General features: G+C 41.3%; 1 protein-coding gene across 3 annotated transcripts in view; it reads right to left on the bottom strand.

Moving 5' to 3' along the window:
* Window positions 1-616: 616 nt before the first annotated feature.
* SHANK2 (SH3 and multiple ankyrin repeat domains 2) overlaps window positions 617-23,882 on the bottom strand; it is a 407,794-nt gene continuing 384,528 nt past the window's right edge. For 2 of the 3 annotated variants that reach the window (XM_081341780.1, XM_081341782.1), the window contains 3 exons: window positions 19,515-19,626; window positions 16,381-18,790; window positions 617-5,152 (listed from right to left, as the gene is read on the bottom strand). In XM_081341780.1, the coding sequence (XP_081197906.1) occupies window positions 4,579-5,152; window positions 16,381-18,790; window positions 19,515-19,626 (3,096 nt within the window). In that variant the 3' untranslated portion in view covers window positions 617-4,578. The remainder of the gene's footprint in view (window positions 5,153-16,380; window positions 18,791-19,514; window positions 19,627-23,882) is intronic. The other variant, XM_081341781.1, reaches the window with a different exon arrangement.

The raw sequence follows: 23,882 nt of genomic DNA, 5'->3' as shown, positions 1-23,882 counted from the left end.
ACAGCCTTAACAACTCCTTCACATGATAAGTAAGCCCATCTGTCAAAAGATAATGGCAAAGAAGGGGAGCAGGAACTAAGTCCATTCAGTCTTGTAGAAATATATTATGCTTGCATGTGGGGAAATAACTGATCAAATGGGTCAATTTTGATAGCTTTCAGGCAATGTTTTCTTTCTCAAGCTGGAGACTATGACTTATCAGGGAGCCATCTCTGGTGGTGATACATTGGTGGTATCCATTATTATTGGTTAGGCTTATAAATGAAATACATTTTAAATAAAAAAATTCTGGGTCAAGGTCTTTTTCCCCCTCCCTTAACTTGTTCTTTCAATCAATGTTTCACCAGTTCACTGTATTAATGATCACTTGAAATGATAATAATCATTTCAAGTTCAGAATCCTGTTGAATTTTTTTTCTGATAAAACAAAACAAATCAGTCCAAGATATATAAATGTTTTCTATCATGCGCTTTATACTGCATTTCTCATTTTGGAATAGGAATTCATTCAGGATCAATTTCAGAGAGCTTTAACTCTAAATTCCATGGAAATCACAAACTTTAAAAAAGGAACTTTAAACAGTTTAATGTTAAATGGAAAGTCTGGCAACTCTTTAGAAATAAAAAAAATCAGACTGGATTTGCTCTTTGTAATCAGAATCACAACCTTAGTGCAATATGATATTTATTTCTTACAGTAATTTTGGTTGCCATACAAGAGTAGTAAGGATTAGGGAAAGTGCAAGTTACAGGAGCTTGATTTGTTTTAATCAGTTGGAAATTGGAGGAATTAAAGCACAAAAAATTACAGCAACATAGATAACGTGAACATAGTTGTTTCACAAACCATAGCAAAAACATTACTCTCTAAAAAAGAAAAAGAAAAAGATGTAATGAGAAAATTACCATTATTTTAGGCTCATACATAGAGTCATTGCCAGATCAACTGGATAATGCTTATTTGTAAAGGAACTCAGAAAAATCACTTTTATTAACTTAGGTACCACAAAGAGCTAGCTTCTGTGATATGTAAATTCTGTAAATCAACAGTCACATATAGTCATTTTATAATATATGAATCAAAACTAGACACCTAGGGAAAGGAGTCTGTAGTTATACACAATTTACATCTTGTGTGATTTTGGTATTGTATACACAAATATTACAGAAACTAAGCATGTAAATGCAATTTATTAAATTACAGTATATAAACAAAAGTTGTTCCTAAAACCTGGAATATCGTAACAAGATTATTTTTATCACTGTATTTTGCACCATCAAAGTAGCATAACATTAAAAGGGCCAATCTACTCCTGACAGTTCCAGTATTGACCAAAATGCTAGGAGACAATTCTGCATCCTTTGCTATTGCTTTCTATTATAAAGCCATCAAACAATGCTAAAAGCTATTTCAGCTTGCCAAAGGTGTTTTTTCTTCTTGATACAAAGCAATTCCTTGCACGCCCTGTTACTCTAAATCATACATTATTTAAAAAATAAATCATTTCATTAGCTCTTTGATGTTTAAAATCTTCTCTAATAATTATATTGTACTCACTATTTAAGTGCCTGAAAAGATACATGGGCAAGAGATCCCTTTTAAGAAAGAGGGTACCATCACATATCATTATATATTAAACAATAGAATATTATGACAGCTTGAAAGTAATTTCCCCCCTTTTTCCCTTCTTCTATCAATTGTCCTGATGCATTTTCTGGCACATTATAGAGGTAACACCAACTGCACTCAGAGAAATAAAAAGGAGCATGGCATCATGGTTTATTTACCGATTTCTGCATTATCACCAAATGGAAGACAATGATGTCAAAATCATCTTACTTTTACACCCTTCCCTTGCCCCATCAAAATAAAAATTGTGTTGCTATCAAATATGTGAAGATTGTCCTCTAGATTGTCCTCTAGATACAACGTTGTATCAATATTTCAATCTTTTTGCACTGAAACTTGATTTTAATTACAAATCCATTTGGAGTATGCAAGTGTTGAAAGAAATCTGAAAAGGTTCTAAGTGACAATAACGTAAAGGACCAGTTTTGATAGCAGCAGGAGGAGGTGACTATATTTTTTAATAATTACCCATGGTATTATTGATTGCTACCATGTCTGAGGAGAGACATCATCTGAAGAAGTTTTAGTAAAGATAGAAAATATAACACAGCTCTGCTGGTTCAGATGCATCCAAATGATATTGATTTAAAAAGGTCAAGACTTAATACTTATTCCACAGAAATAGTAGTAAACCACATTTTTTTCAAATTTCTAGCACTGAAGTGGCACAAAGGCTGCCCAGTAGACCAGCCACTTATATTCTTAAAATATTGTGCTTATAAACTATCTGTACAACTATTTAAACTTGCAGTAAAGAAAAGTATTGAAATTGCTGAACTTTATGTACTAATCCCAGGGCTATTGTGGGCCCCTAATTAGACATTCAGTTGTGAGAAAATAAAATTATAATTAGAGATAGGCTGGGACATATTAAAAAATGAACTGAGATGCCTTCCAATTAAATTATTAAGCAACCACACATGTACAGGCTAAATTATTCATGACACTATGAACCAACAACATTGTTAATGTGGATTATTTATGGCGGGAGAGAAAGTACAATATTCTAAATTTCATAGAAGCTACCAAATCAGAAAATATATGTCTGCCAAAGGACTATGCTTTTAAAAATCCACTCAATTTTCTTTTTCATGAACAGTTCTGAATGTGATTTTGTCTCAACCTTCTCTTTTCTTTAATTTGCAAGCTAAGTGGGTTCTAAAACACATCAGTTTGTATGGGAAGGAAGCACAGAACAATCCTGTATTTCAATTTTAAGCAAAACATTATTGTTAGGATGAAACTCTTGATCTCCATTTTTTAGAAAAATTGTCCCTTGCATATATAATAGGTACCTCCTGTTTTCATAAAACTACTTCTGTAACATGTACTTTTGTTAATATTTTCATTTCATATTTCTTATAGACACCAGGCAACATCTTCCTAATACAATCAGAAGTAAAGATTTAAATCCATTTCCATAAAGTAAACAGGCTTGTGCCAGTAGATTCATCAACAGCTGGTTTTCTTAAGCAGGAAAGAATAAGGAGGTCAAAGATCCAAAGACCTTCTTGAAAGTGAAGAAGCCACCTCTGTGCTGTGACTGTCAACTGCAGCTTGTGCATTGATTTGTGCATCCACATACAAAATTGCAGAAGGAAAATTCAATATTCTATGATACTATGGGGATCACAATGGTAATAAAATCCACTATCACATGTGATCACTTTGATCCAGCAAAAGTAACCCTTTATGTAAAGCAAAGTTCTTTTAAAAAGTAGAACTTAACTCTCTTTGGGAAGCCAAAGCATCACTCCCCCCCAAAAAAAAATTCCACACTCGCAGATGCGCTTGTAAAAAGAGAAGACATCTAATCTTGATACCTGTTTCCACCTCAAAGAAAAGGTCTTGTGCAATATTGTCCAAACAACTCAATCCTATATAAGAGAAATTAAAACAGGCTTGATGAATGCTTGTTATTTTGAAAATATAACCCTGAAATTACTTACCTATCATCCCAGTCCATCACAAAGAAATGTGGAAAAGATCTTAATTTGAACTACCGTCTTTCTGTGCACAGATATCTTCAATTCCAATTTCTTACAAATATTTTTACTTTTATTTTAGGCAGCTAAGATCTCTTACATATCTTTCACACATTATACTGCATTATAAATGAAAAAAGCATGCCTAATAACTATCTGGCAATTTGGAAAGGCACTAAACATAAATAGGAAAATAAAGCCTTAAAGTCAAATAACAGAATTACACTGGATGACAAAAAAAAACTAATTTCACTTCCAAAGAAATCAACATCATAATTAGCCAAAAACATCTGACACTTTTTTAAAAAAAATTCTGGCAATGCTGTGAATGTATGGAAGTTTTTTTTAAAAATCAGTAAATACATCATGAAAAAAATGAATGTTAGCAGAAAAATTAAGTGGCAGAAATAACCAAGATTCAGTTTAGAAAATCTGAAAGGAGAAAATGTCTGACCACAGCAATGGGACTGAGTCCAACAATCATATGAAAATGTTAGTCATATGAAAGCAGATTGCAAAAAGAGCTGGACACAACATGTTAATAGTACATGGAGAAATATCTGTGGCTTTTAACCAAAAAGAGGTGACACATTTTTCAATCAGAAGGGCATTTCTAACAGAAAAACCAATCCATACATTGAAAAAGGAGTGATAGTTTTTTTTGTGTGTGTACCAGCAATTAAAGTATAAACTTTTGAGATAATATCAATAGGGTCGGAGCTTACAAATTTGTTCTTTTTTTTTAGTTCACAATTATTTCCATTCTTCTCTCTTATTTGCCCCATCCGTTTTTAGAATATTTGGTCCCATTAATGTGGATTGACATGGAATTGACATAAGTTTGCAATCTAATGGATGCTTTTTAATTTGGTGCTACTCTTGGGGAGCCAAGGCATTTGGGGTGTTTTGATACCAGCCTATCTCTATTTATAACAAAGGTTTGTGAGGCAAGACCAACCATTCTTATCTGTCCAATAGCTGTTTCAAGGCTCTTTCTATGTTCATTCTGTGACCAACTCTAGTCACTCCAAGGTCTATCAAGTCTTCCTTCTGAAGGTTTGGTAAATGAGTGCCATCTATTTCGTTATCCATAAAGGTCTCTTTATGTTCACCTAAGTTTAAACTTTCTAACCAATCTGCCACGTCTGGTTTAGTCCACAGGTGGACAGGTTTAGTTGTAAAAGGCTTATTTGAGATTGGCTGTTGCAATATTGAGGGAGAAGGAGACCTGCTGCGCCCTGTATTCAAAGCAAAGAGGTCCCCGGAAGGAGGCTGGCTGGGTAGGCTATAAACATCAGAAGGAGTTGGAGAAGGAGATGCAGCCGGAACAGCAGCAGTCAGAGGAGCAGGCAGGATGTCTTTACTTATCTCTGTTGGTGAAACCACTGGGCTTGGAGCATGTCTGGCTCCTGATGTCCTGCTATCATAGTCTGGGACTCTGCTCTGAAGTGTGATGGGCTGGCTAGTTCCTGGCCGAACGGTAAAAGTGATGGTTGAACTCCGAGTACCTGAGACTGTGCTCATGACTTCTGTGCTCCTGAAATGAAAATGAACAAAAAATATTTAGGCTTTTAATTCACACAGATTACTCTCCTTATGCTAGTCCATATTAAACGTAATAACACACACATTATAAGCACGCACAACTTTATAAAAACAACAACAGTATCAATATCATGAACAACTTTTAAACATTTTAAAAACTAAAGGCTGTTATCTTAAATATATTATTAACTTCCTGATTAAATCAAACAGAAGCCAGGCAATAGTTCGTTTAGAAGTTCTTCAGAAACTGAACAATAAGACACAATCACCAGAATTGAATGACACTTTTGTTATTCTAATGTAATTTTTGTTTACTGCGCATGTGTCGTAGGCAGGAACCTGCAATATATATAAGAGATTACTGCACGATATAAATTAAAAAGTAATTATACATGGCGCATGATTTGTAAAAATACAGAATAGCAGCATTGGCATATTAAAGCCTGTTTTTAGAAAGCAAGTACTAATATTTTGTCCCAGTTGAACATACTGGATATGAGACAGAGAAAACAGCGGAGTTTGAAGCCTTAAGGTAGTAAAGCATATGGGTTATTTGAAGGAAATTTAAAAATTGCTTTGGAAGGGGTTGAAAGAGAACTAGATCAAAAGCCTCCAACGGGGTAAATGGAACTTTTTTTTAAAAAAAATGGTATAGTTTGAGATGACACCGAAGGGAGGGAATTTTATAAGGACTACTTTTAAAATTTACATGGGAATTCTAGATACTTTGAACAGTAGAATTCAAATATATCTAGAAATGTTAATGTCCAAGAAAAATGTCAATTAAAAGGAAAACCTAAATATTATAAGAATAGTGGGAAATGGTGAGATTCAGTTGGCATAACCAAAGGAATCTAAAAATATATCATTTCCTTGTGGAAGAGCTATGTGTCTTGTTTAATATTTAACAGAATGCTGTTAGTAAAATTTAAAAGAATGTGGTTAGTGCTTCCCATTTAAAGGGAAAGATAACAAGACTGAATGCAAAAACTACAGTGGGATTAAGTTATTAACTGTCACTGGGTTGATAATTCTTTTTATAGGGAACGGTCCTACAAATTTTGGTAATAATTTCTTTGATGGCTGCAATGATTTTAAGTATTTTGTGGGCAAGTATACTTTCTCTCCCACTTTAAATGGCTTAGGTTCAACCCGCTTCTTATCTGCTTGCACTTTATATGCTTCCCTAGCCTTGTCTAATGCTTTTCTCACTACTGGCCATGTATTCTGAAATTATGTAATCCACTCCTTTACGGAAGGGATGGTGAGTTCATTGACAGGCAGTTCGGGCATTGGGTTGAAACTTTGTTCCATTGCCACTTGGAATGGGGTGTAGCCTGTGCTGGAATGAACCACGTTGTTGTAAGCCACTTCTGTGAAAGGAAGTAGATCGGTCCAATTGTCTTGTTGATAATTAATAAAACATCTTAAGTACTGTTCCAATACTGAGTTTGAACGTTCTGTCCCACCATTTGTTTGCAGATGATGACTAGATGACAGGCCCTGGGCAGTCCCCAGGAGGACCAAAACCATCCTCCAGAACTCTGAAGTGAATTACACCCCCCTGTCTGAGATTATGTGTTGCAGGGTCCTATGTAGTCGGTAGATATGTTGTACAAACATCTTGGCTAGAGCCTTGGCCGTAGGAATCTTGGTGCACAGGATGAAATGCATCTGTTTAGAGAACAGGTCAGTTACCACCCAAATGACTGTGTTCCCTGCACTCTCTGGCAACTCCACTATAAAGTCCTTGGAAATTTCCCGCCAAGGTGCTGATGGGCTTGCTACCACTTGTAAGAGTCCCGGTGTTCTGCCCTGTCTCCATTTTGTCAACGCACAGATGTGGCAGCTAGCCACATAGCTTTAAATGTCTTTCTTTATGGACAACCACCAAAATTGCCTCTTTACTAGATGGAGCATTTTTATGAATCCAAAATGTCCAGCCATCTTTGAGTCATGACATAGTTGCATAAATTTCAGTCTCTGGGCTTTGCGCACATATAGTTTCCCCCCCCCCATCCAAGGTAGTCCATCATTCATTGAGCAGAGATTTTTGTAACTCAGGAACCTTTCATCCATTTCCAGAGCCTGTCTGAATTCCGCTCCTGCTTCGCCATCCAGGGGCTTTGGTTTCCTTGCTTGCAAGTGTGTGGTTACTGGGGCCTCTAATTGTTTAGATGGCGTTATGGGGTCTACTATTTCTGTTTTGGTACTGTTATAGTGTGGCAACCTTGATAAAATGTCCACTAAGAAATTCTTTCCCCCAGGTAAGTATTTGATAGTGAAGTTGAATCAGTGGAAATGTTGAGACTACCTCGCTTGTTTTGGTGACAAATCTCTGGTTTTTTTTTAAAGGCTTCAAGGTTCTTGTGGTCAGTCCATACCTGGAAGGGGATTTTACTCCCTTCCAAGAAGTGCCTCCATGTGAGGAGGGCCCAGCGCACTGCTTAGTTTCTTTCTTCCACACTGCCCACCTCTGTTCCATTTCTGTGAGCTTTCTGGATGTGTAATCACAAGGCTGCAGTTTACCCTCTTGGTTTTCTTGGAGCAGCACTGCGACTACTGCTACATCGCTCCCATCCACTTGTATGACAAAAAGCTTCTCTGTGTCTGGGTGTTTCAGGACTGACTCAGCTGCAAAAAGTCTTTTCAGCTTTTTGAATGCGGCTTGACATTCCATGGTCCATTTTAGTGGTTGGCTAGGTTTTGGTTTTCTCTCCCCTCTCATTTTTAGCAAGTTCGTAATAGGAAGCACGATCTGGGCAAAAGAGGAGATGAATTGACGGTAGAAATTAGCGAATCCCAGGAAACTTTGTAATTGTTTCCTTGTGCATGGTGGTGCCCATTCCAGCACTGTCCTGACTTTTCTCTGGATCCATTTCTATCCCATTATGAGATATGCGGTATCCTAGTCAATTTTTTCTTTATGGAATTCACACTTTGACAGCTTGATGTAAAATTGTGTGGCCCGCAATTTATTCAGCACCGCCCTGACTAGTTTTACGTGCTCCTCTCTCATGTTGGTGAAAATTAAGATGTCATCCAGGTACACAAGGACCCCCTTGTAGAGGTATTCCTGGAGGACTTCATTAATCAGTTGCATGAAGATTGCTGGCGCTCCCTGTAGTCCAAATGGGAGTACTTTAAATTGGAATTAGCCCATGGGGTAGTTAAATGCCATCTTCCATTTGTCCCCTTCTTTAATTCTAACCCAGTAATATGCCACACTTAGGACTAATTTTGAGAATATTTTCCCCTTTGCTAGGTGGGCCAGCATATCCTTCATTAGTGCTCACTGCGTTTAAGGACCTGTAATCCATTCAGAGGTGAAGAGACCCATCTTTCTTTCCCCAGAATAATACTGGAGCCACCATTTTCGGTCTTGCTGGCTGTATGAAACCCTACACTAAATTTTTTTTCTATGAATTTCTGCAACTCTTCTAGTTCCTTGGTTGTCATCGAATACATTTTTGGCTTAGGTAATTTGGCCCCTGGTAGGATTTTGATGGCGCAGTCAGTGGGCCAATGGTGAGGTAATTCGTAAGATCGCTCTTCACTGAACACATTGGCTAAATCTTGGTATTCCTCGGGTAGTGCTTCCAACCCCCGATCCTTCATTGCTGCTACCACCTCTGGGGTCTTTTCTCTTTGTGTTTCTGCCTCCTCCCCAGGTGGTGGGCTTTTGTTTTGGGAACCTCAACTCTCCGATCTTCCAGTCCACCCTTGGGCTCCATTTCCTCAACCACGTCATCCCCAAGATTAGGGGCCATTCTATCCCTGGGGTCACAATAAAAGTCAAAGTCTCTGTGTCATCCCCCAGTGTGAGATGGATGGGCTAGGTAGCAAGGGTGGCTGGGATCTGCTCTCCAATGGACCCACCTAACTGGCCAAATGAAATTGGCTTCTTCAGCCTCCTCACAGGGATTCATAAGTTGCCCACCAGGGTTGGGCTTATGAGGCACTGGGTGCAACCCGAGTCCATTAGGACATTCAGGGACACCTTCCTCAGCAACCCTGGACTCAACAATTTTATGGGTCCACTTACCAGGGGTTCATCTTCCAAGTCGCTGTCAGAGGATTCGGATGGTTTTCCAGATGAAGCTGGTTCCCTTGGGATTCTGGGGGGTTGGATCTCAAGACCTCAGTGCTCTTAATGGCGGTCTCTTTGGGTTGCTGCAGAGTCTCCCCAGGCTTCCCTCCACTGGCTCGGTCGGGTTTTCACACAGGAGTCTTCGAGCGGCATACCACAGCTCGGTGCCCCTCCTTGCTGCACTTGAAGCAAGCCATTGAGCGTGGCATTGTGGGGGGTGGCCTTGCTGCATCTTGTTTTCCACCAGAGGGGGAGCATCTCCAGATTTGCCCCAGACATCTCTGCCTTCAGGCTTGGTCAATCTTGACTTCTTTGGCTAGGATACACCAGTCATGGAGTCAGTCTGGATCTCCTTTAGAGATATAGGCATGATACAGATCATCGTTCAGCCCGTCTTTGAAATGGCACAGTAGGACATCCTCTGGCCAGTTGAGTCGACTTGCTAGGTCTCTAAATTCCTCTGTATACTCGGCTACCAGGCGATGACCTTGTCTCACTGTTTTGATGTGTTCCCTAGCCTTCCAGCCAGCTAAAGGATCCTCGAACCTCCTCCGCAAGGCAGCCATGAAGTGGTTGAAGTTCCACAGCTTGGGAGTGTTGGCATTGTGCAGGGGCACCAGCCACCAGGTGGCTGCTCCCTCCAGGGCCATGGTTACAAGCCTCACCCATCCATTGTCACTGGCGATGTCTCGGCCATATTCCCCCATGTAACTCAGGACATTGGCTAGGAAACCCCCAGTTGTTGAGGCATCCCGCTGTATTTAACTCCCAAGAGTGAGAATTTCTGGCTGGGTCAGTGGGTTCTCCATCTGGCCCAGTGCCAGCTAGGATGGCTCATCTTGGGGTGGCAACTGCTACCATGGCTTCCACAGCCTCCAATGTGCTGGTAGAGGGGCCTGGGTTTGCCAACTCGCTCTCCTGACACTCATCTTCTGTGATCCCTGCGGCTATTGAACCCCGACATGGGTCTTTCTCCTCCTCTTTTAGGGAGCTGAAAGCTTCCACCATCAGGTTGATGGCTTGCTTGAGGAAGCGATCAGATCAGGCTGTTCTCTCATCATCCTTCTCGCTGAGGTTGAATGACCTCTCCATCTCTCACTTCCACACCGCCTGGTGACTGCGTGTTACCTTCCTGGCTTTTGCCGCCCGGTCTTCTTTCTTTCCAACGCCCATCAAATATCTCGGTTTCTCCCAAGTTTCTCTGGTTACGGTCTCATCAGGTGAACCAGAGGAGTCAGAGCTGCTCTCGCTCAGTCCAGTCCGGGGTGGAGCTTCCCCTCCCAAGATTGCCTTCTACTCTCTCACCGCCATGGTTCAACATTTTTTGCACGGTCCCCACAATAGAGGTTTTCCCTCCGGGTTGACCACTTTGCAGATCCTGCCTAATGTAAGGACCCGCCTCAATTAGTCCTCCCAAGAAAGCAGAACTCTTGAAATGGCATCATTTCAAAAGGAACTTTTATTGGAAGATGTTGACAGCAGGAATAGAAGGCAGGATCTGAGGGTTTCCCGCGCAAATCAAGTAATCAAAAATTTTCAGAGTAACCCCACCCCAACTGTCCTTCTGTATGGTTCAAACAGGCCAATCTGCAGGTGTGAAAGCGCTGTGGGAACAGAATGATAAGGTGCCGCTTCCAAGGCTGTTAGGTGTCTGCGCCGTTTCTTCCGCCACCGGAGATAAGGTAGATTGCCGGAGGCGCATTCCATTCTCATCCCGTTAGAGAAACATCAAAGAAGATAGAGCAGAAAACAAAGCAAACGAAATATACATCAACACCCCAAGCTTCCCCCTCTCTCCCCGGAGTTTGGCAGAACCTGGAAAGGATAAGAAAACCCATGCCCATAGAAAGGATTCTGACAGGTATTTTGCAACTGACAGTGTTTACAACCATCATAGTAGACTGTGATCATGTGATCACCATTTGGTGTAAGGGAATCTGAATCTTTGGTCATATATTTAATAAAGATGGGGAAATTTATTTGATTTCTATAGCTGCCCATCCCCAGAGGACTTTGGACTGTGTACATCATAAAACATAAAAACAAATTAAAAGTAGTTAAAACAATACAAAATAAATATATGTGGTCATGGAATTAATACAACCAATAACAGTGAGAAGGATCCTGGAATCCTAGTGGACAATCAGTTAAATATGAGCCAGCAGTGTGTGACAGCAGCCAAAAAAGCCAATTCAATCCTAGACTGCATTAACAGGGGGATAGAATCAAGACCATATGAAGTGTTAATACCACTTTATAAAGCCTTAGTAAGACCACACTTGCATCCAGTTTTGGTTACCAGATTATTAAAAAGATGTTGAGACTCATCAGAAGCTGTAAGAAGACTGTAAAATTATGAAATGATACATCCCCTATCTCAAAATTCCAAGAATTCTTTCTCAGAAGAATTTAAGAGCAAATTACCTTTCTAGTGGTCACACTAGCTAGGAATTTGAGAAACTATAATCTCAATATATCTGGAGTGTACCAGTTTGGGAAGAGCTCTGTTCCCGTTAACTGCATGGCCTTCAGTTCTCTGTCTGGGATATCTCTGGACTTTTGTCATCCTTAAACAGTTAATTTCCTTGCTGCTAATCTGTACATAGGGACGCACGCGGTGGCTCAGTAGGTTAGGACGCTGAGCTTGTCGATCAGAAGATCAGCAGTTTGGCAGGTCGAATCCTGAGTGCTGTGTAGCAGAGTGAGCGCCTGTTACTCGTCCCAGCTTCTGCCAACCTAGCAGTTCGAAAGCACGTAAAAATGCAAGTAGAAAAATAGGGACTACTACGGTGGGAAGGTAACAGCGTTCCGTGCACCTTTGGCATCCAGTCATACCGGCCACATGACCACGGAGACGTCCTCGGACAAACACTGGCTCTTTGGCTTTGAAACGGAGATGAGCACCGGCCCCTAGAGTCGGAAATGACTAGCACACATGTGCGGGGGAACCTTTACCTTTAATCTGTACATCACTCCTATTCCTTTGATTCAAATTGCTTTCATTTCTTCACTACTATATATAAAGCATGTATCTATCACTCAATATTTCTTAAAACCCATTTTCACTGCAGGTTCCTATTCATTTACACAGAACGCTATATGTCAAAAGCACTCCATTAATGGCCCTGGGTTGCTTTCAGTAACAGCAAGGCATTTATAAAAACATTAAAACGTAACAGCGATGAAACAGAAACATTAAAGCAGAAATATTTATAGGGAAAAAATATGTTTGAGTCCCTTTCTAAACTCCAGTGGAGAGAGGGCTTGCTTGAACCCTAGTGATATGTATTCCACAATGTGGGTCCTATGCCATCTCATGGGCCTGCTCACTTAATGGTTGATGCCAAATGCAACTAAGGCAGGATAGTCAAATTAGTGTCCTACCTCTGGTCAAAGATAGTAGAAGACTAGGCAGACTTCTACTTGGTTGTGGCCATGTAAGACTGTACACTATTTAGTTAATTGTTTGTTAGACTTGTGGCTGCCAAATTGGAAAGACTTACCAGAACACAAGCAATATTAAATTATGTTTTGGGAAAGTATATTACAATACTGAAATGGTATAGGGTTTCCTGCCTGAGCAGGGGGTTGGACTAGATGACCTCCAAGGACCCTTCCAACTTTATTATTATTATAAACGTCTTAGCACTGGCAGCAAGCAGCAAGCACTAAAGCTGTTTTATCTTGGGGTAAAGTATTAAAGTAAGTATCTTTGCCACCAATGTTTTAGTGACTGTCCAGCATCACCACTCTACTAGGATGCAAATCTGTTCCTAATAGGTGACTGCAATCCCATTCATGTGTTTTGAATAACTTTTTATTTCCCGGTGAATCAAAGAGCTCTGTCTGAAGATTTTATCAAGTTTTAGATATTTCATTAGCTTGTTCCAGATTGATATAACTTAATCCTTTGCAGCAAACATATACTTTTTTCCCAACTTCATGCTATATTTCTTCCTGATTTGATTATTTTTAGTATATTAATCTTTAGTTGAAGGGATAGATAAAAGCTGTAGTAGCTCTATTGCAATAATTGTTCATCTGGCAGAATTTTTTTCAATTACTATAAGAAAAAGTAATTGTAATTATTCAAGATGGCATTTAGATACATCATGATTAAAATAACAATTTTTATAAAACAGATGAAGAGAGATATTAAGTCACTTCTCAGTACATATAAAACTATCTACACAATAATTATACAGTGCTTCATGTCAGTTAAACAGGAATCCAAATCCCTTTCTATACTTAGTACTGAAAAACAGAGAATTTAGAATGAGTAGAAGGATCTGGTAAATTATTGGATTCTTGATTGAAACAACAAAACAATGTTATTTCTATTATCAAGGATGCTCAAGATGAAGTATACAATGATTATGATTTAATAAATCCCTATATTTTGATTTTTTTACATTCTACTTCAGATACTAGCAACTAAGAAATTATTATTTTTATACAATATTTCCCATTCTGGCTTAAACATATGAATTTGAACTTGAAATCCAAATCCAAAAGTGGAATATAAATATATAGAAATATAAATATAAAGAATGAAGGATTTACCAAGCATGGGGTTAGGAGAAAATGTTTTATGATGGAAAGAATGCCACCCTGAATTTACAATCCTGAATTGATGAAATGTATCAAGCTGGGCATCAAAGTAATATTATTTCATGTGGTCGCACTGTAATGCTGTGTTTAAGAAACATATTGCTTTCTATGTATTATAGACATTTTCTTGTTTCTTTTAAACATTTTTATTCTTTTAGAGTCTTCTTTCTTTCCTTAAAGCAATTCCTATCATAGCAAAAACAATTCAAGTTTTCTAAAACATGTAAACTCTTATTTTCCTGTTTCAGGTTTTTTGTTTTGTTTTGTTTTTTTAAAATTAGGATGTAACTGTGTAATTATAAGTTGCAGGTTAAATCTGCCACAAGCTGCAGACTATGTTACATAAATATACTGTATATCACAGGAAACACTCTAGAAGAATGCATCCCCTCACTATATTGAAAAGTACAGTGAAGTACAGCTGGAACCAGTGGCATAGCGTGGGGGGTGCAGGGGGGGGCAGCCGCACCGGGCGCAACATCTGGGGGGGCGCGCTCGCACTCGCAGCTCTCTGCCCCTGCCTGGCTCACTCACTCTCTCTCACTGCAGTGCTGGCTGTGCGAATCCGATCTGAGCCGCCGGGTCGCCGCCCACTGTGGAGGGGGGGTGCCAGGCGTACGGTGCGGGTTAGAGGGCGCAAATTACTTGCCTTGCCCGGGGTGCTGACAACCCACGCTACGCCACTGGCTGGAACTGATGCCATTAAAAATTGTGACCTCCACCCTACTTCGTAAAGGAACTCTTGCAAAACTTCAGCAATTGTACTTCTAGGCTCCCTTTAGGTTAGGGTATTTCTATAAGATGTACAGGAAACTGGACAAGCATCTGTGCCGCTTCTCTGTCACTTAATGTTTGGCACCATCTGGTAAAAGACTCAGGTGGGACACCATAAATAAGTCACCTTTGGATGCAGAATTTTTGTTTTCATATATTAATTCCTGTGTCTTGGATTATGCTTTCTCTACATTTTGATGCTAGTCATCACCAAATGAATGGGCCCCTCCAAAGTCTCTAGAAATTTTGTAACTTCAGTAAGCTTTGTTATACGAAATAAAAATCCATAAATCCATAAAATAAAATGTTCAGAAATAGAGCTGATTCCAATCTGTCTGACAAGTTCCATCTAGCAAATGTTTACCCTCTTAACAATAGGCCAGTTTATAAAAGCCTCAGTGTCAGATTTCACAGGTAGTCCTATCCAAACAGTTCAAGCCAACTAATTCAACTCCCTTTATATAAATTCATGTCTCTGAACTATTGTATATATTATACCAACTGAACTGGTTAAACTTATACAATGCCTTAACAAATAAGCAAACAAGCAGCTCTAAATACCATACCCGGTATTTCAAACAAGTTAATTTGTAGTGGGTAGCATAGCTAAAATATAAATGTTCTTTATAAAAAATGGATGAAACCGTCCCAGGTATGATTAGAAAACATTTCTACGTGCTCATGTAGGATTATAATTTCTTTTCCTATTTTTTTTTACATCACTCCATGCTATGCCAAAGGGCACTTAGATTTTCAGGATCAGGTTCTGGATTGTAGTAGGAACCAGGAAAAAAACACTGATTTATGCATAGAATTAAACCTTAGGATCTCAGCCTCTCCTTTCATATTTTATATCTCTAGCTGTATTTACAGTGGATTCAGAAAGTATTCAGACTCCTTTCACTTTTGTCAATTTTGTTATGCTGCAGGCTGATTCTACAGTTGTTGAAATCCATTCTTTTTCTCATTAATCTACACTCAGTACCCGTAAGGACAAAGTGAAAACAGAATGTTAGAAATGTCTGTAAATTTATTAAAAAGAAAAAAACTGAAATATCATACTGGCGTTGAGTATTCAGACCCTTTGCAACAACACTTGAAATTTAGTTCAGCTGCCTCCCATTTCTCTTGATCCCTGCTGACATGTTTCTACACTTTGATTGGAGTCAACCTGTTTAAAGTGATTGGACATTAAAGTGATTGGACATGATTTGGAAAGACACACAACTCTCTACGGAAGGCCTCAAAGCTGACAATGCATACTGTAGCAGAGCAAAAGCCATGAGGTCAAAGCTTGTCATATCATACCCCAAAAGACTCGAGGCTGTAATTGCTGCCAAAGGCGCTTCAACAAAGTACTGAGTGAAGGGTCTGAATACTTATGCCAATATGATATTTCAGGGTTTTTTTTCTTTTTAATAGATTTACAGACATTTCTAACATTCTGTTTTCACTTTGTCATTATGGGGTACTGAGTATAGATTAATGAGAAAAAAAAAGAATTTCAACAACTGTAAAATCAGGCTGCACCATAACAAAATTGACTGTATCTACATTCATAAGGGAAAAGGTAAGCTTATTATGCATTTAATTTTTCAATAGATTGGAATGGAAAAAGTGAACATATTGGAATTACTATATTTAAATATGATTTAACAGAATTACATCTCCGTGTGCCATAAAAACAAGGTAAGTTCAAACTGACAAGCAATAGAAACGCTTTAAAAACTTGAAGTTGCATTTACCTTGTACTAAGACTGGCAACTTTTGTCCCTGGAGGGGACTCCAATCCTTCTCCTGGCTTTGAGGATTTTTCTCTGTTCATCTGCTGCAGTATTGAGTTCAGTTCACTAATAACATTTGCCTTTGGGCCTGAGAGAGCTGGGCTTTTAATTTCTGTGACATCGCCCCAGAGCTTAGAGGTCCTTTGCTGTACAACTGTAGCCATACTGGGCTGTGCGCTGATTGGAGGAGGAGGCGGGGCTGGGGGAGGAATAACAAAACTATCCACAGTTTCTTCAATGAGTGCATCTTTATAAAGTGCATTGCTTTTGTGGATTATGGGCTTCATTTTTGGCTTAGGAGGTACTGGGGGTTTGTCCACCAGAAATGTTTGCCCATCTGCATAGACTGTACAAGTATCCAAGTTCTCACCACCTTCAGAGGACAAGGTAGAGATGCTGGACACAGTTGAGATAGTGCTGGTTGTCTCTAGTTGATGGTCACTACTACTACGACTGTCCACCTCTTCAATCCCAGAGTCAGGGACATTGTCAAAATTTTCAGGGGGTGGCAAAATTGAGGGAGGCAAACAGTTTGAAAGACCCCCTGACTTCTTACTGTCTAATGAATCTGAGGGCTGAATAGGATTAAATGAAGCAGGCAGAGTTCCATTTTTTCTCTGTTTGACCAAGTCTGTTAGGGCCGAGACAGAGGATGGGACTGAGTTGTCATCAGGAATATCAAAACTGTTAGCAAACTCTAAAGGGGGAGGTAATGGCTCAGTAAAGATAAAGTCTTCATCAAGATCAACCGAAGCTAAAGGAGGAGGGGGAATACGAAATGGCAAAATGATCGGATCATCGATGGAACTAACAGCTACAATTGTTTTGCAGGACGGGGACGGTGGCGGAAGCATGCCGGGATCATCCAATCCACTTTTTGCTGCTTCTGTCTCTTCCTGCATCTCCGATGGAGGCTTTTCAACATTCACCTCCATCTCAGCACTTTTCTCTTCTTTCTCGGGTTTATCGCTGGCTTGTGCCGTGTCCACCGTATGAACCATGAGCAAACCGGCTGACTTTTGTTGTGAGGTATCCACAATATTTATTAGCATGTTCTTTTTCTCTTCAGACCTCCTTTCTTTTGCAGCATCCATCTCATATTTATTCTCCGTCTCCTGGCGCCTTAGTGGACCACGTGTATTTTGCCTAGCAATGGTAGCTGTTGCTGGAAATGGAGCTTCAATGATGGGTTTCATCTTTGTATCGATGTAAAGGGGTTTGTTAAGATCTGCTTTGCTAGAGTCTCCTTTCCCTGGAATCGGCTGGCTTTGCTCTTTCATGGCTCTGTCTCTGGCAGAGAGGGCAAGGGCTAAAGGGGAATTGGGGTCCAGTATTTTCCCTGTCAGGGGATGAACATAATTATCTAAACCAGTATTTTGGGCTGTCAGTGCGTTGTTTTCAGAGCTTGCTGTGGTTTGGACTGAAGAGTTTGGTGTCCTTGCGTCATTTTGGTTATTTGATTCGCTGCCATTGAAAATATTTTCGGTCTCTCTAGGTGCTGGGATAGGAGATGGCGATACAAGCTGCCGGAAGCCCTCTTCATTACCAAAGAGCCCTTCATCGCTAAACTTAGACTGTCTCATACGTGGAGTTGGAGGGGTTAGTCCAATATCCTCATCTCCCAAATCTGTGGAAAGGAAAGCTGGAGAATTGCGCCTGGCTTCTAATCTTTTCTCCCTATCCCTCACTGCTCCAGCAATGGCGGCTGCAAAGGGGATACTGACTGTCAAGCCGTCTTCGGGTCGCAGCTGTCCTGGTTGCTCTGAAGACTGGGGGTCAATCTCCATGCTGCTTCCTTGACTGCTTTTCCCACTGCTGCTGGTGGATGGCTCTTTCACGATAATGGTTGGAATGGGAATGGAGCAAGTTTTTTCTGGACTGTCCTCAACATTAGATTGTTTCACTAGCATTCCCTTCCGTCGGGCTGGCTTGGCTGGAACATACATCGCTTTGCTGGCTAATTTTCCAACTTCTGAATAAGGATTCTCTGGCATCTGACCTCTCTTGTTTCTGAAGTTGGCCTGAGTTGCGGCATTTCTGCTGTATAAGTCCTCAGAATCTAGAGAATAACGGTCCATTTCTCTCCGGTAATATATGCCTTTGTCTCTGATCACAGTCCCCATGTTTTCAGGCCTACCTGAAACAACTGTCTTTGAACCTGAATTCTGATTAAAAGCAGGCTTAATTGTGCCATACATTCTAGATACTGGAGATTTGGGAGAGTTGTAAAGAGAAGGAGAAGGAGGTGGGGGTGATGGAGGTAAAGCCTGTGGTGGAGGGGGAATATCTTCTGAAGTATCCGGCATTGATAGACTTCTAGTAAACTTGAGCATGGGAGGAGCCAAAAATTGCCGTTCTTCTTCTGTTACCCCTTAAAAAAAAAGCTACAATGTTTAAATTGTCATTTCTTTTCAATCCAGCATAATCATATATAAAATAAATGTAATATTATTTACACTGTGCATCATACAGTTTTATAATATGTCTATTGTAGTATTTCCCTGTGTTAGAACTTGATTCAGGGACTTTTCATTTATCTTTTGTGTACTGAACCTTGTAAATTCCTGCAGACAGTTGTTCTTTTTCTAAAGCGTGCATAAAAAGAGATCATGAAAAAATTAAAAAGAAAATGAAGCACTTAAAAAAACCATGTATTTATGCGCTGCGGCCATTAAGGAACAGGTTGCTATGCATGAAAGAAAATAAAAATTCATAATGCATGACAAAAAGGATAATTTAGAGGAATTGTGAAATGTTTATCCAAATATTATAAGGACTGATGCATTAAGGCTGCTAAATGTTGAATGAGATTATAAACTTCATGCTGGAAACTTAGAAGTTAAGTATTAATCAGGAAAAGAGGTTGCATAGCATGTTGTTTAAAATTTTCCAGCAGAACACCAAAAACTAGTTCTTTCATTGTATTAACTAAAGTACTAATCATCACAATCCATTATGACATTTTTAAAACAATATTAGTTCCAGCTAATAATCAGTCAGGGTTATAGATAAAGATAATAATAAACTGATATTCTCGTGTAATAGCAATTTATTATAAAAAAGTATCCCTTACTGATGTGTATGTAATATCTTACCTATTGATTTTTGTCTTCTTACTGTACCTCGTGGCACACCCAGAAACGGGCCTTGAGAACTTCCGGGTACTGTTGGTGGCATCACAGCAATCCCTTGTCTTTCATACATGGACTAGAAAAATCAAAGAAATAATGTTAAAATATTTAACACATAATATTTAATTTGTGCTTTGATATTTAGCATTTATTTTACATGAAACCATCTATATTTCTTCTCTGCTTTGCTTGGTTGAGTCCAACCTGTCCCATCCTGCTGAGCTATAACAGGAGTGAGGAGCTGAATTCTCCCCAATGGCTAGATCAGGGGTAGGCAACCTTGGCTCTTTTATGACTTGTGGACTTCAACTCCCAGAATTCCTGAGCCAGCATAGCTGGCTCAGGAATTCTGGGAGTTGAAGTCTACGAGTCATAAAAGAGCCAAGGTTGTCTACCCCTGGGCTAGATAGTTGACTGAACTATGTCAGGGATAAAGTTTCAGAGAAGAAAAGCCCATCATACAAAGCCTTGCTACTTTGGCCCCAAAAGTTTCATCCTTCTGGAATGTTCTACCCTTGTATAAACCTTTATGGTGCATGGAAGGAAGAAGTAAACAATAAATTGTTTCAATCCATGTGTGAAGAACCAAATCACTTTTTTTTAATTCAGAAAAAAGTGAGGAATTCTCTCCGATTCTTCTTTCATAGTGAAAAAGCACCCTTTAGGTGTCTGAAGAAGGAAAAGCTACTCGAACTGTGAATGATTTACTCTAGTATTCCCATTTTGCAGGGGAGTGGGTAAGGGAAAACACATTGCGCTCTATTGTCAGCTTAATGAGAACCGTCAATGCTATGCCTTCTAAAAAGATCCAGAAACTAGGTTAGAACACAGGAAGATCTTTATAGATGTTTAGCCCTGCTATATCTTAACCTGGTAAGCTTTTTTTGTGGCCGTGAGAGTACTGAAAGGTGTGAGTCATTAACTGCCATAAAAGTTTGGTGCTTTTTAAGCAATTTGAAAAATCTGAGCCACGGTTTCTTTGTGTCATGCTTTTAGCACTCTGCTACCACTTATAATGGTGGACTTGCAAGATATCTAGAAGAAACTCGTTCCCTATGAGAGGAGGAAGAGAAAAAGTGGTAGAATACAGGATGCAATCTTGTATCTCCCACCCTTAGGTATTTATCATTCTTTCCCTTTTGCAAAGCATTTCATACTCTGTTCGGCTAGCTGAAGCAGAATATTGGAATAACAGAGTTGGAAGGGACCTTGTAGATCTTTCTTTTTTTATTTATTTTATTTTTCACAATTCCTTTAATATACCACAAACTAACCAATGAAATATAAACATTTTTTCAGGTATTTAACATTTGTTATATCAGTAATGCTGTAAGTATTATATATCGCCATACATAAATACATACACGTACGTTTGGGTGCTGCTCGTCCATTTCCCCTTTCACTGTATCCACCCTCCTTATCTCTCTTCCCTCTTCTCTACTTTCTTTCTCCCTTTCTCCTTTCTTTCCTACTTCCCTCTTCTTCCTCTCCTCTCCTCTTTCCCTCACCACTCCCCTCCTGTTTCTCCCCACTTTTCCTCCTCTTTTCCTCCAACCTTCCTACTTCCTTCCCCCTCCTCTCCTCTCTTCCCTCTCTCCTCTCCTTTCTTCCCTCCCATTCCTCTTCCGACACAATTCAGGGGTGATGTCCGAGCAGCTCCTCTCCTTAGATCACAGGTCGGCAACCTGCGGCTCCGGAGCCGCATGCGGCTCTTTGAGCCGTCTCTTGCGGCTCCCAGCCGCCCGGTGCGCGCGCACCTCTTCCAACGGGCAGTGGTGCGCGCGCACCTCTCCAAATGGAGAGTGGCACCGCCCGTTTGGAGAGGTGCACGCGCACCTCCCCGAATGGGCGGAGGTGCGCGCGCACCTCCCCAAACCTTTGGAGAGGTGCGCGTGTACCTCCGCGCGAATTTGCAGCGGTGCCGCTCTTTCAGGAAGCTGCCGCGGCCCGTCTGTGAAGCTGCCGAAAGCGGCAGCTTAGCAGACGGGCCGCGGCAGCTTCCTCAAAGAGCGGCGCCCCTGCCCATTCCGAGAGGTGCGCGCGCACCTCTCCGAACGACCGGAGTTGCGCGCGCACCTCCCCAAACCTTTGGGGAGGTGCGCGCGTACCTCCGCGCGAAGGGGCAGCGGTGCCGCTCTTTGAGGAAGCTGCCGCGGCCCGTCTCTGAAGCTGCCGAAAGCGGCAGCTTAGCAGACGGGCCGCGGCAGCTTCCTCAAAGAGCGGCGCCCCTGCCCATTCCGAGAGGTGCGCGCGCACCTCTCCGAACGACCGGAGTTGCGCGCGCACCTCCCCAAACCTTTGGGGAGGTGCGCGCGTACCTCCGCGCGAAGGGGCAGCGGTGCCGCTCTTTGAGGAAGCTGCCGCGGCCCGTCTCTGAAGCTGCCGAAAGCGGCAGCTTAGCAGACGGGCCGCGGCAGCTTCCTCAAAGAGCGGCGCCCCTGCCCATTCCGAGAGGTGCGCGCGCACCTCTCCGAACGACCGGAGGTGCGCGCGCACCTCCCCAAACCTTTGGGGAGGTGCGCGCGTACCTCCGCGCGAAGGGGCAGTGGTGCCGCTCTTTGAGGAAGCTGCCGCGGCCCGTCTCTGAAGCTGCCGAAAGCGGCAGCTTAGCAGACGGGCCGCGGCAGCTTCCTCAAAGAGCGGCGCCCCTGCCCATTCCGAGAGGTGCGCACGCACCTCTCCGAACGACCGGAGTTGCGCACGCACCTCCCCAAACCTTTGGGGAGGTGCGCGCGTACCTCCGCGCGAAGGGGCAGCGGTGCCGCTCTTTGAGGAAGCTGCCGCTTTCGGCAGCTTCCTCAAAGAGCGGCGCCGCTGCCCCTTCGCACGGAGGTACGCGCGCACCTCCCCAAAGGTTTGGGGAGGTGTGCGCGCAACTCCGGTCGTTCGGAGAGGTGCGCGCGCACCTCTCGGAATGGGCAGGGGCGCCTCTCTTTTTGAGGAAGCTGAGACGGGCCGCGGCAGCTTCCTCAAAGAGCGGCACCGCTGCCCATTCGCGCGGAGGTACGCGCGCACCTCCGGTCGTTCGGAGAGGTGCGCGCGCACCTCTCGGAATGGGCAGGGGCGCCGCTCTTTGAGGAAGCTGCCACGGCCCGTCTGCAAAGCTGCCGAAAGCGGCAGCTTTGCAGACGGGCCGTCGCCGTCGGGCAACCGGGAACCGGTTCCATCTCATTTTTTAAAAAATGGCAGCCGCGTGCCTCCGCGCATGCGCAAAAAACCTTTTTGCGCATGCGCGTGCATGGACACACGCACGCGGCTCCCTCTTTTTTTAATTTGTGATGGAACCGGTTCCCAGTGGCTCTTTTTCTTTTTTAGGTTGCCGACCCCTGCCTTAGATTTTCAATGTCTATATTAGGTATGATAATATCCTTATCTCCTCATTTTTCTTCCATCTAAATTAGTGTTAGCTGTCTTTTAAGCATATTCTCTTTTTCACCCACTCATAAAATTTTCCCCAAATTTCATAATACTCTGACTCTGTCTTATCTTTAATTATCATTGTTAATCTATTCATTTCTGCACATTCCATTATTTTCCTGATGACCTCTTCTTCTGGAGGAGCTTTCAGTGCCTTCCAGTTTTGTGCAAACACAATCCTAGCTGCAGTGGTTATATGAATAATCAAATATATGTTCTCTTTACTATATTTCTCTGGTAAAATACCCAAGGACCTTGTAGATCTTTCAGTCCAACCTCCTGCTCAAGCAGGAAACCGTATACCATTTCAGACAAATTGTTGTTCAGTCTCTTCTTTAAAAACTCGAGTGTTGGAGCACCTGATTAATTAATTGTCAACCCCAAACTTTAATACTATTTGAAGATAGTATTATCTTCAAATAATACTATTCAGAGAGATTCAGAGGCAGGAATTTAATGCTTTTTGTTTCCTACTATGTTGGAGATGACAGACTTCGCACTGATTCTGAATAATTTTCCATATTTAAATGAGAAATTTCCATTTAAGTAATTTAAAATTCATATATACTCATATTTTAGTAACGCACAACAAGAATCTACTTAGGCACAGTATTATGAATAGTAGAAGAACAGCAAGGGCACAAAGAATTGGGCACTGTTTTTCTGACCTTTCTCTATACTTTTTGATTAGCCCTATAATCGTTGTCATACAGCAATATTTTGCTGATAATACTGACAGATATCTTTGGGAGCAATGCTATAAAACAGCACAGCCATAGTTATCCTACCAGTACTTGTATTGTTGAATCTGCACACATTTTCCGTTGGAAGTGCAACTTGTCTCATCAAAGCTACACAAGAAGTCAGCGGGGAAATATGTTTCATGGCTTTCTGACAGGGAAGAACTGTCCTGAA

Source organism: Vipera berus (genome assembly GCF_964194415.1).
Source record: "Vipera berus genome assembly, chromosome: 1".
Lineage (NCBI taxonomy): Eukaryota > Metazoa > Chordata > Lepidosauria > Squamata > Viperidae > Vipera > Vipera berus.
This window is presented reverse-complemented; position numbering and strand designations above follow the sequence as displayed.